Source organism: Trichosurus vulpecula, chromosome 7 (genome assembly GCF_011100635.1).
Source record: "Trichosurus vulpecula isolate mTriVul1 chromosome 7, mTriVul1.pri, whole genome shotgun sequence".
In the NCBI taxonomy this organism is placed as follows: Eukaryota; Metazoa; Chordata; class Mammalia; order Diprotodontia; family Phalangeridae; genus Trichosurus; species Trichosurus vulpecula.
Window position 1 is genome coordinate 8656662 of NC_050579.1, and position 17274 is coordinate 8673935.

Consider the following 17274-nt stretch of genomic DNA (forward strand, 5'->3'; position numbering starts at 1 on the left):
GAAGAAGCAGGAGACACCAGTGTCCAGTGCAGCAGAAAAGCCAGGTCAGATAAGAAGAGAAACCACATAATAGGAGAGTAAGGAAGAAGTCAAGAGGAAGAAGTTCAATGTGTTGCAGGCAACAGGCTAACAGCAAATGGGGAGAAAAGGGAGGAGAAGAAACTTGGAAGAGAGTGGACAGCCAAATTCCTGGGCTAGTCTTTTCCCTTCTCTTGGCCTCAGTTTTCTCTTCTATACAATGGGGGATTAGATAAAATGACTTCTAAACCCCCTTATTTCACAATTCTTAGGATACTTTGATTCTGATGTACAATTGCTGTCAAGGTACTTTTGCCTCGAGTACATTTTTGGTACAAAGGAGGAGAGAGCAATGGAGATGGAGAAACATTGACATTTCTTTTAATGATTAATCTAAGGAAGTCAACCAACCATACACGTGAAGAACCAAAAACCCAATCTCTCTTTCAATTACCTTTTGCCTCAAGAAATTTATTGCTTCCATGACCAGATAAATATGAAGCACAGGGCTATAAAAAACTGCCAGGTCATGAGATGGAACAGAGGAGAGTTTACAGACACTGCTCTTTCTGAGGGATCTTGGATGTTACAGAGATGGCCACAGGGCTCCGACCTTGGCCTTGGGCTCTGTTGGGGCTGACTCTCTGTGCTGCCTGCCTGGGCTTTGCCAAAGCAGGGAAGCTGCTGGTGATCCCGTTCGATGGAAGCCATTGGCTTAGCATGCGTGAAGTGGTCAAGGAGCTCAGTCTCAGAAGCCATCAGAGTGTTGTCCTGGCACCGGAGGTGTTCTTGCATATTGAAGAAGGACAGTACTACACTTTGAAGACGTTTCCAGCAACTTTCAGCAGGGACCTTTTCCATGAGATGATGCGCACAAATTTCCATAAGATGTTTGACACAGAATCTTTCCCGAAGAGACTTCTTGAAATGCTTACAGGCATGAAGAATGCCAGTGACATTAACGTTGCTTTTTGTAAGGAATTATTATATAACAAGGAACTGATGAAGTCCCTGGAAGAGGCCCACTATGATGCCGTTTTAACTGATCCTATTTCTCCCTGTGGAGCCCTTCTCGCACAGTTTCTGTCGATTCCAGCTGTCTACTTCTTGCGAGGAGTTCCCTGTGGTTTAGATGCTGAAAGCACTCAGTGCCCTGACCCATCTTCCTATATCCCCAGATTGGCCACAGAAAATACAGACCGGATGACATTCCCACAGAGGGTAAAGAACATTCTATACCCTTTGTTCCAGAAAGCGTTTTGCTATGTGATATATTCACCTTTTGCAAGGCTGGCTTCAGAGCTCCTTCAAAGAGACATGAGTATTGTGGATATTCTGAGCCATGGATCTGTGTGGCTGGTGAGGACAGACTTTGTGATGGATTACCCTAAACCCATCATGCCAAACATGGTCTTCATTGGGGGCATCAACTGTGCCAGTGCCAAGCAGCTCACTCAGGTTGGTATGTGATGTGTTAGCCAACATTGCAGGTGCCTCCCAATGGGTTAATTGGAACATCTTGTTTCAAGGAGCAAATCTGGCTACATTTTTAATTAGTGCCCTAACTTTTGGTGTCCTGGGGTGTGTCCAGAAAAAGTTTGCCTTCTAAGTTCTGTGAAATTTTTGTGAAATAAGCAGAGCTATGTTGTTGGATTGAGGCAGAGGGATCTGGCTGAGGGATTTTGTTTGCAAACACTTTTTTCTCATGATTTCTTTCTGTTCTCATTATCTCTAGTTGTCTAGTATTTCACGTCCTTTGAAATTAGCACACCTGGTTCAAGTATGGACCAGCTGTGTGGATAAAGGAGTCCAACCTTTTTGAAGTTTATTTTCATCTTTAGTCAAATGAAGGAGATGTAGTACAGAGGCTTGGGCTCCTTCAATGAGTGTTTGGTGTGTTGGTCATGGGCTCACAGGCTCATAGATTGAAGAGACTTCAGAAACCTTCTAGCCCCCCCCCCCCAACCCCATTTCAAAAATAAGAGGCAATCTGGTTTGGTGGATAAAAACTGGGCCTGAAGTCATGAAGACTTGGATTCAAACCTTTTCTTACTTTGTGATGCTGGGGAAGCCACTTACTGGACAGGGATTCCACTCTCTGGGAATCAGTTTCATCATCTGAAAAAATGAGCCTGGCCTCAGTGACTTCTAAGGTATCTTCAAGTTCTTAGTCTATGACCCTATATTACTGAGGGCAGCAAGATAGCACAGTGTATTGAGTGCCAGGTGAAGAGAGCCTTGACTAGGTTGGAGGCTCTGTGAGTGGAGAAAAGGCAAGACACATGACAGACGATATGAACATAGACTCATTAAGACATGGGAAGTGACTAGAAAATGGTGGGGGGGTGATGGGGCAGAGCCAAGATGGTGGCTGGAAAGCAGGGACTTGCCTGAGCTTCTCCACCAGGACCCTCCAAAGACCAATAAAAATGGCTCTGAAGAAATTTTACAACTGTAGAACCCACGGAATAGTGGAGGGAAGCACAGCTCCAGTCTAGGACCAGCCTGGATGGTTGCTGTGTAAGGTCTATTGCACGGAGCTGGGAGTGGAGCAGAGCAGAGCCCAGCGTGGGCTGTGCCTGGAACAACCAGACAGGGAGCTGGGTGGAACAGGCCCTGTTGCCCTGCATCATCCAGCTGTGGCAGTTACCAGACTTCTCAACACACAAAAATCAAACCTTGTTCCTAAATACCCCTGAACTAATTCTTTGGGTGTGCCACACACTCCTGAACCCCAAAGCAGTGTGATACACAGAACAGGTGATTAGGGGAGCTAGGTATGAAATAGTCATCTTTAATTCCCATGAGGGATATTGTCCTTTCTCTATACTCTTATACTGTCTGTTTGGTTGTTTGCCTAACCTCCTTGCCAGGTTTGTCTCCTCCAGGCTCCAAGCCATCAACTTCCAGATGGCTGCTCAAACTATATACCCCTTGAACTGGACCCATCAAGGCAGAGACAGCTCTATGCTCCTTGCCAGCAGGAAGCAGTTTCAGAAGCTGAGACCTTCATCCCTGACCCCAAAAGAATTTGGGTCCCATTTGTTTGAGGGGGGAATTATGAGGGCACAGTCTCTGGGAACCCCCTTGAATCTGGAATACGTTCTCTGGGAGCCTCCTTGAATTCTCCTTGAATCTTCCAACTAGATCTGGGAATCTACTAGATATAGGAACTAGATATGGGAAATCAAGATATTATAAAACAGAACCAAAGGAATGAAAAACTGGAAGACAATGTGAAATATCTCATTGGAAAAACCACTGACCTGGAAAATAAATCCAGAAGATATAATTTAAAAATTATTGGACTACCTGAAAGTCATGATCGAAAAGGGAGCATAGATATCATCTTTCAAGAAATTATCAAGGACAACTGCCCTGATATTCTACAGCCAGAGGGTAAAATAGAAATTGAAAGAATCTAACGATCGCCTCCTGAAACAGATCCCAAAAAGAGACTGGGGGGGGGGCGGTGGAGAGGACATATTCCACCCAAGGTTGTGAATGCAGGTGACTGGCAGGCTAGGGGTGCAATCAACACAAATGAAATGTTTTGGCTGAAGAGGAGTGGGAAGTTTGGGGAAAAAGACTGATTTCTGCTTCAATTGCAATGCCAATTCAGTTCAGCATGCACATGTGGAAAAATGATTTAAGACAGAGAGGCAGTATGGCAGAGATGCTAGAAAGGAGGCCATGTAATAAAGAAGATGAGGGTTGAAGTTGTCCTCTCACCCAATGACTTACAAACCCTTATCTGTTTCTGACCAAGAAGATAAAATGTTTATATCTGCAGACAGGAGGCGTAGGAGACACTTGAGTCCTATGACCACATCATCTTCTCTCTATGGTAGTAGGCAGATGCGATCTCACATACACTGTAGACTTGGGAGAGCAGGTTACAGAGAGTTCTGAGAAAAGAGAGGGGGATGCCCTCCCTTAGGACCTAACAACTGAACATCACATGGCTCAAAGCACCTTGGGGTCTCCTAAGAATGAAACTCAGACAGAAAGTCAAAGAGAAAGATAGACTGGAAGATACTGAGATTCAGAGTAGTTCAGTATATGGGGAGAGAATTCCAAGGAAGAAGTAAGGGACACCAGAGTCCAGTGTAGGAGAAAAGTCAGTTCAGGAACAGAAACCATATCGTAAGGGAGTAAGCGAGAAGTCAGGAGGGGGAAATTCAGTCTGGTGCAGACAACCTAATAATGGGAAATGGGCAAAAAATGGAGGAGATGAAAGTTGACAATGAGAGTGGGCAGCGAAGTTCCTGGATAAGTCCCTTCCTTTCCCTTGACCAGTTTTCTCTTTTGTAAAATGGGGTTATTGGATGAAATGACTTCTAAATCCCCCTCCATCTCAAATTTGAAAGGCTGTGATTGTGATATAAAAATATTGTCAATATAGTTTTACTCTGAATATGTTTTTCATTCAGGGAAGGAGAGACCAATGGAGGGAGAGAGAGAAATTAATATTTCTTTTAATGATTAATCTAAGAAAGTTAATCAAATATGTGAAGAACCAAAAGTTCATTTTCTCTTCGATTTACCTGTTCCTTCACTAAATTTATTGCTTCCATGACCAGACAAAGATAAGGCACAAAGTTGTTAAGGTAGGAAACAGAGCAGAATTTACATAGACCCTGCTCACTGTCAGGGTTGCTGGACTTCGAAGAGATGGGCATAAGGTCCCAACCTTGGCCCAGGGCTCTGGTGGGACTGGATTTCTGTGCTGCTTTCTTGGGCTTTGCCAAAGGGGAGGAGCTGCTGGTGATCCCCGTAGATGGCAGCCTCTGGCTCATCATGCATGAAGTGGTCCAGGAGCTCAGTCTGAGATGCCATCGAAGCATCATTGTGGCACCGGAGCTTTCCGTGCACATCAGGGATGGACAATATTACACTCTGAGGACCTTTCCAGTTACTTTCAGCAAGGCTCTTTTACACGAGTTGATGCGCAATGATTTCCACAAAATCTTTTACCCAGAATCTTTTCTGAAGAGATTTGCTGTCACTACTGTCTTGAAGAATGTCACTCAAATGTACCTTTCGTACAGACGTAGTCTATAACAAGGACTTGATGGAGTCCTTCGAAGAGGCCCACTATGATGCAATTTTAACCAATCCTGCTATTCCTTGTGGAGCCCTGGTGGCACAGTACCTATCCATTCCAGCTGCTTATTTCTTGCGAGGAATCCCCTGCGGTTTGGATGCTGAAAGCACTCAGTGTCCTGACCCATCTTCCTATATCCCCAGAATGGCCACAGAAAACACAGACCAGATGACATTCCCACAGAGGGTAAAGAACATTCTATACCATTTGCCCCACAATGTGGTGTGACATATGATGTATTCACCTTTTGCAAGGCTGGCTTTAGAACTCCTTCAAGAGATATGAGTATAGTAGATGTTCTGAGCTATGGATCTGTGTGGCTTGTGAGGACAGATTTTGTGATGGATTACCTTAAAACCATAATGCCAAACATGGTCTTCATTTCTTCACTGGGGGCATGAACTGTGCTACTACCAAGCGGCTCTCTTAGGTTGATATGTGATGCATTAGCCAACACTGCAGGTGCCACCCAGTGGGTTAGTTAGAGAGTCGATTTCTAAGATAAAATGTGGCTACATTTTTAATTAGTCCCAAAACTTTTGGTGTCCCAGGGTGTGCTGAGAAGTTTGCCTTACTAGTTTTGTGACATTTTCTCAAATAGGCAGAACTGTGGGGTTAGCTGGAGGCAGAGGGATATATCAGAGGGATTCTGTTTGTAAACTCTTTTTGCCTTGATTTCTTTGTGTTCTTATTGTCTCTAGTTCTCTAGTCTTTCAAGTCCTTATAAAGTAGAAGACCTGGTTCTGCACATGGCCCACTGTGTGACTGTGGGTAAAGGGATTTGACTTCTTTGTCAGTCAAAGGAGATGTATTACACAGATTTGGGCTTCTTAAAGGAGTCTTTTGGCCTTTGGTCAGAGGCTCACTGACTCATAAATTGAAAGGATGTCAGAGAAATTCTAGTCCCTCCCACCTTTTTATTTATGGTGAGAGGCAACCTGTTTTGGTGGACAACACTGGATTCGAATCATGAAGGCTTTGATTTAAACATTTTCTCAATCTGTGATGCCGGGGAAGCCACTTACTGGACAGAGATACCCACTGTTTGGGCATCACTTTATGTGAAAAAAGGTCTTAAAAAACCTCAGGGACTTCTAATATCTTCACTTTCTAAATCTATGATCCTGTAGAACTGTATAGAGTGGGGGCTCTGTGAGTGGAGAACAGGCAAGAGATACGACAGATGATATGAACACAGACTCACTAAGACATGTGAAGTGACTGGAGCCTGAGGTTGAAGGACAGGAAAGACCAGATTTAAGGCTGTGAATCCTGTTGACTGGCAGGCTGGGGGTGCCATGAACAGAGATGAAAGGGGTTTGGTGAAGAGGAGCTGGAAGTTGTGGAATATCGACTTATTTGTGTTTCAATTGGAAATCTCAAATCAGTTCAGTAAACTCTTGTGGAGAAATGACTTAAGAGAGAGAGGCAGTGGGCTATAGCAGATAGAGAGGTGGCCTTGGAGTCAGGAAGATGAGGGTTCTAGTCTTCCTCTGACCCAATGCATTGCAAATTAGGGACAGTTTCTGACCAAGAAGGCAGAAATGTCAGTTTGAGCAGACAGGACAGGTAGGAGATCCTTGGTTCCTATGACCACGTCATCTTTTCTTTATGGTATGTAAGCAGGTAGGATCTGACACATTGTAACCTTTGGAATGCACGGGACAATGTGGCAGCCACCTCATGGCCAGAGGGCAATGATTAACCAATGAATTTATTATCATTCCATGACCCTGATGAAAGGTTTCTCTTTTTTAATCAGTTCTCCAGATTTCTTTGGGGTTTGAATTCCCTCTTCCTAAGCAGTTGGCAATTTGTCCTTCACTCAGCCTTAGATAAATCTTTCATGTTTTGAAACAAATGTTTCAAATCCATGACCTGGATGAGAGGTTTGGGTTTTTTTAATCAGTAGTAGAGAATTCTTTGTGATGGGAATTCCCTTCAACTAAATGGTTTGCAATTCCTCCTTTACTTTTAGCCTTAGATAATTGCTTCAGGCACTGAGGCATTAAGTGACAGGCCAGTATGAACTGCAGCCTACCTGCCAGGCACTGTGCTGGGCTCTGGGACACACAACAAAAACCATCCCTACCCTTTAGAAGCAGACACTCTAAAGGGAGAAGACAGTGTGCAAATACTGAGGCACATTCAGGATGTACACGAATGGATGCAAGGTAATGGGAGAGAAGAAAAATTCATAGCTGTAGAGCAGAGGAAAGCCTCCTGAAGCAGGTGATGTATGAACTCAGACCTGAGAGATGCCAGGAAAGCCAAGGTTCTACGGCAGAGACCTGCCTGGCAATAGTGATGAAGACAGCTCTGTCCTATCCCATCAGACTGTGGGAGTGGGAGGTCAGCCCATGGACTGCTGCACTGGGTTCTTTGACTCATGGTAACCGATGGGGAATCCCCTTCATTCAGAAAGGTACCTGGTGGTCATTGTTCCCAAGAGTTTGTGTCATTGGCATGTTGGACACTTTCCAAATGTCATTTACTAACAAACCCCCTTTGTATTTCATCCCTCTACTTCTGAAGGCCCATTGAGTGACATGCCTGAACCATGTGAAAGACCTCAGATGCTGGTGGGTCATCACAGTGGATGTGTGTGTATTTGTGTGTCTGTGCCTCCTTTGCCCTATTTCACCAGCACATGAACCTTCTTGACATTTGGCATTGGAAAGAAACCACGTACTATGGATTTTCACGTGGGATTGATAAATAAGCTTGTTCCATGCAACAGTTGGAAGAGTCCAAAGTTTTCTCTACAGCGAGATAGCTGTTGGCATTGTTTTGATTGTATGTGCACTTTTCCCCATATTTGCCATGTATCAGGAGAATGGTGGGCTTTTATTTATTTGGGATGTTGTAGCCCCTTCCCCCTTCCCGATCCCTAAGGAAAATCAGCAACTCAGAAACATTTCCATTCAGAAGTGCGGATGACTCAATTCAATTCAAGCCATCATTAGTCATTTATTAAGCTCCTGTTGTCTACCAGGCATTGTGCTAAGCATGGGGGATGCAAAGAAAAGCAAAAGTCCCTGCTTTTAGGGAGCTTTAACTCCAGGGGGTGTAGTGGGTCAAATGTACATAAATCAGCACATAAAATCTATGTACAGATTTACAAAACACCTACTATGTGCCAGCTACTGTGCTATGTGTGGGAATATAAAGACAAAACCCACATAGGCCTTGTCCTCAAAGACTCTCATTTTCATCCAACTAGCTCCATTACCAATCATTTATTTGGTACTTATTCCATGCTAGGATCTTTGCTAGGTGCTGGAGACACAAATACAAAGGAGAAATAATTCCTCTCCTCAAAGAGCTTATATTCAGTTAGGGAGATAGATAAGTGTGGGCAATATGCAATAAGTGGGAGGGGGGAGTGCTCCCACCCATGAACATAATAATAGGATTGGACATATCATAATTGATGGGATAAGAAAAAGCTTCTTGAGTATCCTGGAGATTTGAAGAACCACACAGAAAGAAGAATTTGTAATGCGAGTGTATCAATGTGTTGTGATCGCTGTTATTGTGGAAGAAGATCTAAATGGGTAAGATTATACATTGAGAGAATCTGTGTCACCATGTGGGTGGAAACCTGTGGCGCAGCATGGCCGCAGTCTTTGCCTGGCTTTGTATGGGAGGGCACTTAGAATCCCAAGCACCTTTACCACTCTAACTTTTAAAATCAAATGCTTTGTTCTTTGTAGTTTATCTTTTATTAGTAAGGGCAGCCATGGGGCTGGGCTAGATATTAACTTGCTATACAGATCAGTTGGAGGTAAGAAGACAGAGAATTACAGATCAAAGCTCTTTGGTCTAGACAGAAGTAGCTTGTAGCAAATGGCAAACTGAGGGAGAGATGACTGCTCAATATTCCAGCACTTGGGGACTCTTTCTTTGGGTACTCTGCTTGGGGATGGCAGAGGGGAGAAAGTTGCTGGTGATTCCAGTGGATGGCAGCCACTGGCTCAGTAGGGATGGGGCTCTTCAGAGGACATGAAATTGTGGTAGTTGCCCTGAAATGACTACTCTTATCCAAGCAGCCACATTTTATGAGCTCAGAAGGTATCCAGTGTCCTTCCAGAAGGAGGATCTGGAAGCCAGCTTTCAATGTGGGATTAAAAATGATCCCTTCCAGAAGTTCACAGTCTGAGAGACTTTTTAGAACAATAGAGAGGATGAAAAATAGCTTGGATTTTTACTGCCTGTTCCCACTTGGTCTCCAATAAGAAGTGGATCACCTGCCTTGAAGACATGTCTTTTTATGTTTCTGAACTCCTTAAGAAAGAGGTGACCATAGTGGATCTTCTAAGCTATGGATTTATTTAGCTGTTGAAAAGCAATTTTGTGAAAGAGTATCCCAAGCCAGTCATTCCCAACATGGTTTTCATTGGGGGCATAAACCGTGTTTATAAGAAGTCATTGTCTCTGGTGGGTATTGAAGCAAATGTACTCCCTTTCTTTTGAGCCTCTTAATCAATCAAGTATTTTTTCCAGCGCCAGCTCCAAGTCCAGTCCTCTATTGGGCACTCAAGGTACCAATACAAAACTGAGAGAGTCCTTGACCTCAAGAAGCTTATAGCCTTCTTAGTAGATAGAGCATATGCACAGGATATTTATAGAAAAAAAAGAAATGCAGTATGATTTTCAGTGTGGGGATGATGAGTGGCCCTAAGAATGCGTGCAGGGAATCCAGTGAGGTGGAATTTAAGCTGAATCTTCAATAGAGGGTGAGCAGGGTGGTCTAAGACGTGTAGGTAAAGAGGAAAAGAAATCCAGGCACAGAGGACATAATGTACAAAGGGATGGAAGCAGAAGGGGATATGCCCTGTCTGTGCCACTAAATGCCAGCATAGTATGGCATGTGCCAGTCTGACCTTGAGTAGCTCTATTGGATTGATTGCAAGCATTTTCTGCAATGACATCTCACACATGTATCCTGCTTTTTCATTTTTGAAGCATTCACACTTAACTATCATCTCCCTTTGTTTTTGCCATAGTCCTGACAGGTCATCAGATACAATCATTAGTATTTTATGCATCAGCCAACCAAGCGTTAGAGAAGGGCAATGATCTGTCCAGGTGCTCGAAGCTAGTCAATGGCAGAACAAGGACAAGAATCATGGTCCACTGTTCTCCTCCCAACCCCCCTGCTCCCATATGCTATTTTTCTCTTGAGGATAAATTTTCTGGCTTGATTGAGGAATTTGCATATTCTTCTTTAGTGTGTTAAATTTATTTAAGTGTATTAAAACGACAGCAAAGAAACTGGAAAGTTTAGATTGTAGAAAATAAAATGTTTTCCACAAAAAACCCAATATAGTAGAAGTGAAAAGGGAAGAGGTAACAGAAAAAAAAATCTTTGCAACAAGTTTCTCTGAAAAAGGTGTCATATCAAAGCTGTATGAGGAACTGATTTAAACTGATAAGATTAGATGATAGTCTGTAAAGGATATAAACAGACAATAATCTTTTTTAACAATTTAAAAAAAACATTTAATGCTTCAATTCATACAATTATGCTGAAATTTAAAAGATTTTTTTCACAATTGTTTATATATTCTATAAAGTTAAGCTTCAGCATTGTGTAATGCATAGAGACAGGGCCACAAATAGAGAAGACCTGATTTAAAGCCCCTCTTCTGATGTATACTGCATATGTTATTATAATGAAGTAAATTAACCCTTCAAAGTTCCAAATGACTGTGTAAGACTATAAATTACAGCTAAATTACCAATCTGCATTAGTAGAGGGTATTTCTTCACTACAAAAGTTTCTATTCCCAAAAAAATCACAGATCGAATTTCTCTCCCCATCCCTATGATGTTAACAAACTTTTAAATGTCTACGTGGCACAAATCCTTCTTGGTCCCACTGTGAACAGACAATTTTCAAAAGAGGAAATCTAAATTATCAACAATCAAATGAAAATGCCTTAAATTACTAAAGATTAGAGAAATGTAAATTCAAACATCTCTAACATTCTGATTTCCACTATTAGGATGACGAAGATGACAAAAAAGAGGAGCTTACAAATGTTGGGGAGTTTGTGGGAAAAGAGGCTTGCTAGTGCAGTATTGGCAAAGCCGTGAATTGGTCCATACATTCTGGAAAGCATTATATCCAGAAAGTTACCAAATTGTGTAGACCTCTTGACCCATCTATACCACTACCAGGCCCATATTCCAAAGAAATTAAAGAAAGAGGAAAATGATTGATATCTACAAAAATCTGTGGAGCAGTCCTTTTCATGGTAGCCCCAAAATGGAAATTAAGAGGATGTCTTCTTAGTGGGGAATGGCCAGGGATGGGTGGGAGACTGCTTGTATCAGGCACCTACCTCTGGGAACAGGTAAACAAATGGTGGTGGTGAATGTAATGGAATAGGATTGTGCCATAAGAAATGATGAAATGAACAACTTCAGAGGCAAGTGAGAAGCCCTCTATGGACTAATGCAGAGTGAATTGAACAGAATTAGGAGAAGGCCTCACATAATGTAGTAACATTACTGAGGAAAAACTTGGAAAGACTTTTGAGACACTGGTCAACACAACGATGAAACACAAGTCCAAAAGGAAAAAGATGAAACATTTCTCTTGCCTCCTGCCACAGAGAGGTCACGCATATAAAATGCAGAAGGATTCATACTTTTCAGACATGGCTAGTGTAAGAATTTGTTTTCCCTGGATCATGTATCTATGGATTGAGAGTTTTATTTTATTTTTTTAATTGGCTTAATGTGGGGTTAGTAAGAAGACCTGATCAATTAAAATACTTGTTACACGAAAAGTGAAAATCACAAATTGCTTTTAAACGTCACAAGGTAATGTGTAGCAAATGTTGTATTTGAGCCTTAGACTCCTACTCCAAATATAGTAAATACTTACGACTGTATCATGCGGCTTTCTGAATCATATAGGTGGTACCTATGTCATGGGGTTGTGTGTGAGGCTCAAATGAGATAGTGAATGAAAATTGTTTTGTAAAATTCAGAGAATTACATGTATGTCAGCTGTTATTGTCTTATAATGTGAGGGGTGGGTCAGAGCTGATGGATCATTACTAAGCTGTGAATGGTGTGATGTGGAGGTGTAAATAGTTGACCCAGATGAGGGTATGGAGCAGGTTCTGGGCTGCCAACAATTTTCTGTTAGTATTTGGCTCAGTGCTGGGCTTGGAGGGGGAACTCAATAAATATGGTTGACTTGTACTAAGTAAACAGGAAGTATTGGCCAATCCAAGGAGAAATCTAGCTTAGGTGATGGTGGCAAATTGCTGTGAAAGTTATAGACAGTATACTTGGTCAGGTACTAGTTGCGTTGGATAACTTTGGAAGTCCTCTCCAAAGCTGATCCTTTTGCATTCTTATGCCAAATGTTCTTGCCACAAAGAAATAATTGCAAGAGATTGTGCTGAGCTATTTGAAGAAATGATCTCAAGAAGTTGAAGTGTATTAATTTTCCATACTCTAAATTATCCAGTTTGCCCTTATGTCATCTTCTCTATCACTTTAACTATTAATTTTTTTCCCCATCCACATATCTCAAAGGTAATCTCTTTTTTGCTCCTCTAATTTGTTTATGATATTTATGACCTTCTATGTCCAGATGATATATCCATTTGGAGTTTCTCTTGGTGTATGCTGTGAGGTCTTAGTCTAAACCTAATTTTTGCCAGACTGCTGTACAGTTTTCTCAACAGGTCTTGTCACATAGTGCAACTTGTCATTGGATTTATCAGACACTACATTACTGTTTGATTCTGTCTGTTGTATACCTAACTTGTTCCACTGATCAAGCTCTGTTTGGAGGAATCACTGCCAAATTTTTCTGATGATCACTACTTTGTAATATAGTCTGAGATCTGGTACAGTTAGACCTCCTTTCTTCATTATTAAACTTGCGATTCTTGACTTTTCATTCCTCCATGTGAATTTTGTTATTCCTTTTACCTCTAGAAAATATTCTTTAGGGAATTTGATAGGTACAGCATGGAATAAGTAAATTGATTTTATAAATTTTATAAATTTAATAAATATTACCCTTTTATTACAGTGGCTCAACCTATATTTCTCAAAGTATTTAAGCCTGTATGTCTTTGAAGAATGTTTTATAGTTAAATTTATACACTCCCAAATATATTATAGCTTCTATTGTTCTTTTACAGAATTTTCCTTTTTTATATCTTACTGCTGGATTTTGATAATGCTGAATAATGATTTCCCTGGATCTATTTTATATGCTCAAAACCTGCTTATATTGTTAACTATTTCAGTTAATTTGTAGTTGACTCTCTAGGGTTCTCTAAGTACATCATCATATCATCAATACAAGTGGTAAATTTCTTTCCTCTTTGCCCAAGCTAATTCCTCCAATTTCTTTTTCTTGTGTTACTCCTAAAACTAATATTTCTACCACTATGGTAAATAGCAGTAGTGATAATGGGCATTTTTTCTACACCCTTATTCTTCTAGGAAAGGATTCTAACGTTTCTCCATTACACAATGTTTACTTTTTGGTTTAGCTAAATTCCGTTGACTATATCAAGAAAAAGTTGATTTGTTCCTATAATTTTTTGAGGTTTTTACTAGAAATGAGTGTTGGATTTTGTTACAAGTCCTTCCAGAATCTATTTATATAATCATATGGGTTTTACACTTTATATCATTAACAGGGTTAATATTTGTTAATATTTACAGTATTCCTTATGTTAAATGAATATTGCTTTCCTGGTATAACCAAAACCTAGTTACAATGTATGATCTTTCTAATGTGTGGTAGTAGCCAACTTGCTAATTGTTTTTTTTTGCATCAATGTCCAGTAGGGATATTAGTCTATTCTTTTCTTTCTTAGTTTTGTCTCACTGGTTTTAGTACGAAGACCACATTTGCATTATAGAAAGAGATTAGAAAGGTGTCTTCCTTTCTCATTAGTTCAAATAGTTATGCTGTATTGAAATTAATTTTTCTTTGAATGTTTGATAAATTCATTTTAAAAATCCAACTGTTTCTAGATATTTTTGCCCTCTGGAAGTTCAGTTATGTCATTCATTTTCTTTTTCTGACATTGATGATTTAAATATTCTATTCTTCTGTCAGTTTGAACATTTTATATTTTGTAAGAATGCATCTAGTTTCACTGTTATTAGTTTTCTTAGCACATAATTAGGCAAAATAAATTCTGATAATTTCCTCTATAACTTCTTAATTGTTACAACTTCTCATTTTCCATTTTTGACATGAAAAATTTTGTTTTCTTATCTATTTTAAATAAAGTCAGCTGGCTATTTAACCATTTCTTTAAAAAAATAATCCGTTTGTAACCTTATCAAATCAATAGTCTTTTTGCACTTTTGCTAATCTCTTCTTTAATTTTCAGAATTTCTATTTAATTTAGTTGGAGATTTTTGCTTGGTGTTCAAGTTTTTAAAAATTGCATGATCAATTCATTGATTTGTCCTTTCTATCATTAATTGAAGAAATCATTTAGAGATAGAATTTCCCCTCAAAACTTCTTTAATTGCATTCCATGAGTTTTGATATATTGTCTCATTGTTTCCATTTTCTCTGATGAAATGGATGACCCGGAGACATCTTAAACTCAACAAGACCATAACTGAATTCATTATCTTCTCCCCACCCAAACCCTTCCCTTTTCCTAACTTCCCTATTAATATTCAGAGTACCACAATCCTCCCAGTTACATAGGCCTGTAACCTGGTCATTACTCTCAACTCCTTACTCTCTCACACTCCATATCCAATTAGTTTTCACACCCTCTCAATTTTACCTTTAAAATACCTCTCTTATATTCCCCCTTCTCTCTTGTGACATAGGTGCCACTTGTTGAAGGCTATCACCATCTTATACCTGGAGTATTACAGTAGTTGCTGGTTGATCACCCTAAATGAAGTCTCTCCCCTTTCCAATTCATCTTCACTCAGATACCAAAGTGAAGGACATATATGCTCTATCTTATACACCACTCACTACATTTTATGTAAGGAGCAATTTTCCCTCAGATCCCCAGAATAATGTATTTCCTAAATCATTTTATCTGAGAAACTATGTTTCTTCTCAAGTTAATTTTATCAGCATACAATACAAAATTTTTTCTCTCCTTTTAAATAAGCAAAATGTCCACACACGACGAGGACAAAACCTTGCACTAGCTTTTCAAAGGAATCACTCTAGATGGAAACTTTTCCTATTTCTTTCTACAATCTGTAGATCTGAGGCCAAGGTCATAGAGATAATTGGGAAATGAGTATTAAAGTAATAAGTAATTAAGTAAATAAGTAAAAGTAATAATTGTACACAATGTGTACAAGGACTTTGACCTAAGAAATCTGAAGAGAAGCTTGTATGCCATTCATCCTTTAATTCCCTGTACTAACTTGGCAGTCATGTGCATTGTTAGGAGCTTGAAGTCTCCATTTTATCCCTCTAGATCAGGATGTTTCACTTTTCTTTTCCTCAGAAGAGATATTTCTGCATCATTTCATGGAACTTGTCTAGGAGAAAGGATGCAAATTGACTTTGTTCTCTCTAAATGGGGAAGCCTTAAACCCTAATTATGGGTGTGTATGAGGGGAAGTTGAAGAAGTGTGGAGGAGCCAGGGTGTTTAAGCCACTTATTCATATTAACATTTTGCAGTAGAAAATGAAGACCTGGTTCAACTACTAAGTATGCCATTTACAACCTGAGTGACCTTGGGCACTTCACTTTCCCTCTTCGGGCTGTTTCCTCCTATGAATAAGAGGAATTTGAAGTGACTCTTTGAAGTGACTTAAACTTATAACTTTCTGAAGTCCTACTCCCCAGTATTTTGTCCTTGAACTCTCCAAGAACATTCATTTGATGAATAAGCTCTAGCAAGAGGGTCCAAGCTGAATAGACTCATGTACAAGGCCGGGACTATGTCTCCCACCTGAGGAGCAGCATAGCTAAATTCATAGAGACTCACCACAATTTTACAAGAGGATGAATTATGTGCCCACAGCAACTCCTAAAGGCTACCTTTTAAAGTATAAAGGGATTGAAATATGTTCCCATAGAGGAAATGCTCATACCAGTGAAACTCCACAGATCCTGGAGGTATTGAGATAGGAGTGAATAGCATAGGGTGAATCAGATGACATTTATGTAGCACTTCACAGTTTATATGAGCTTTTGTCTGCAAGATCTCGTTGTAGCCTCATAGTCAGCTTGCTTCTATGATTCTGCATGGAATGGGTCTGTGCTGGAGTATGCGGATTCCCAGAGGATGTCAGTTTCTGTGTTCTCTCCTCCATTCTAAGGCTCTAGCTGAGGCAAAGAAATATTATAAAACAAGATCTCCGGCAAGCACCTGGCTTCGGTTTTAGGATCCCAGACTCATCAATTACAGATCTAGTGATTAGAGGCTTTCTTTTCCAAACCCTTCACTTCACAGATGAGGAGTTGTGACTGAGGGAATCTAAGGGGCTTGCCCAAAATCTATTTACAGGTAGTAGATGGCAGAGCCTGAACTCAAACACCAGGTCTCTGACTCTAGAGTAAGTGTTCTCTTCGCTGTAACACCGTGCCTCCTCATCCTCCTAAGGAACTTCATCAAGGAACTTTTCTGTCTTCCATGGTCTTCATAGCTCTCTTCAGTCACCTAGGTCAGGTTCCCACCACAGCAAAATGCAAACAGCCCCCAAGCTGAGTTTTCTCACAAAAGTGGAACACAAGGGCAAATGGCTGAGGGCCACCCTACTCTCATGGCTTTCCTACCCTCTGAGGTCCAAGATATGCCCATCACTGGTGCACACCATTGTACTGGTTTCCAAGAATTATGGACCTGCCTAGGACAGTTCTCCCTATCTTACAAGCCCCTTGACTGTGTTAATTAGATTAATTAATGATATTATTGTACTTTACAGTTTTTAAGTGTTCTTATCCAAACTTGGTTTCAGATACGCCTCTCTAGACACCCACTACTCGCCAGCCAGTCAGTGAGCAAGCATGTATTAAGCGCTTAATGTATTCCAGGCAATACACAAAGCCCTAGGGATACAAGGAAAGACAACAACAGTGATAGCCCCTGCCCTCATGGAGCTCCCATGGGGAAGACAAACACCTATGTACAAGCACAATAGATAGAGGATAACTTGG

At 40.6% G+C, this 17274-nt stretch overlaps 1 protein-coding gene across 1 annotated transcript in view; it reads left to right on the forward strand.

Annotated features, from left to right (window-relative positions):
- The first annotated feature begins 486 nt into the window (after positions 1-486).
- Positions 487-17274, forward strand: part of LOC118856153 (UDP-glucuronosyltransferase 1A3-like) — a 43189-nt gene continuing 26401 nt past the window's right edge. The window contains exon 1 of the mRNA XM_036766274.1: positions 487-1476. Coding sequence (XP_036622169.1) covers positions 613-1476 — 864 coding nt within the window. The 5' untranslated portion in view covers positions 487-612. The remainder of the gene's footprint in view (positions 1477-17274) is intronic.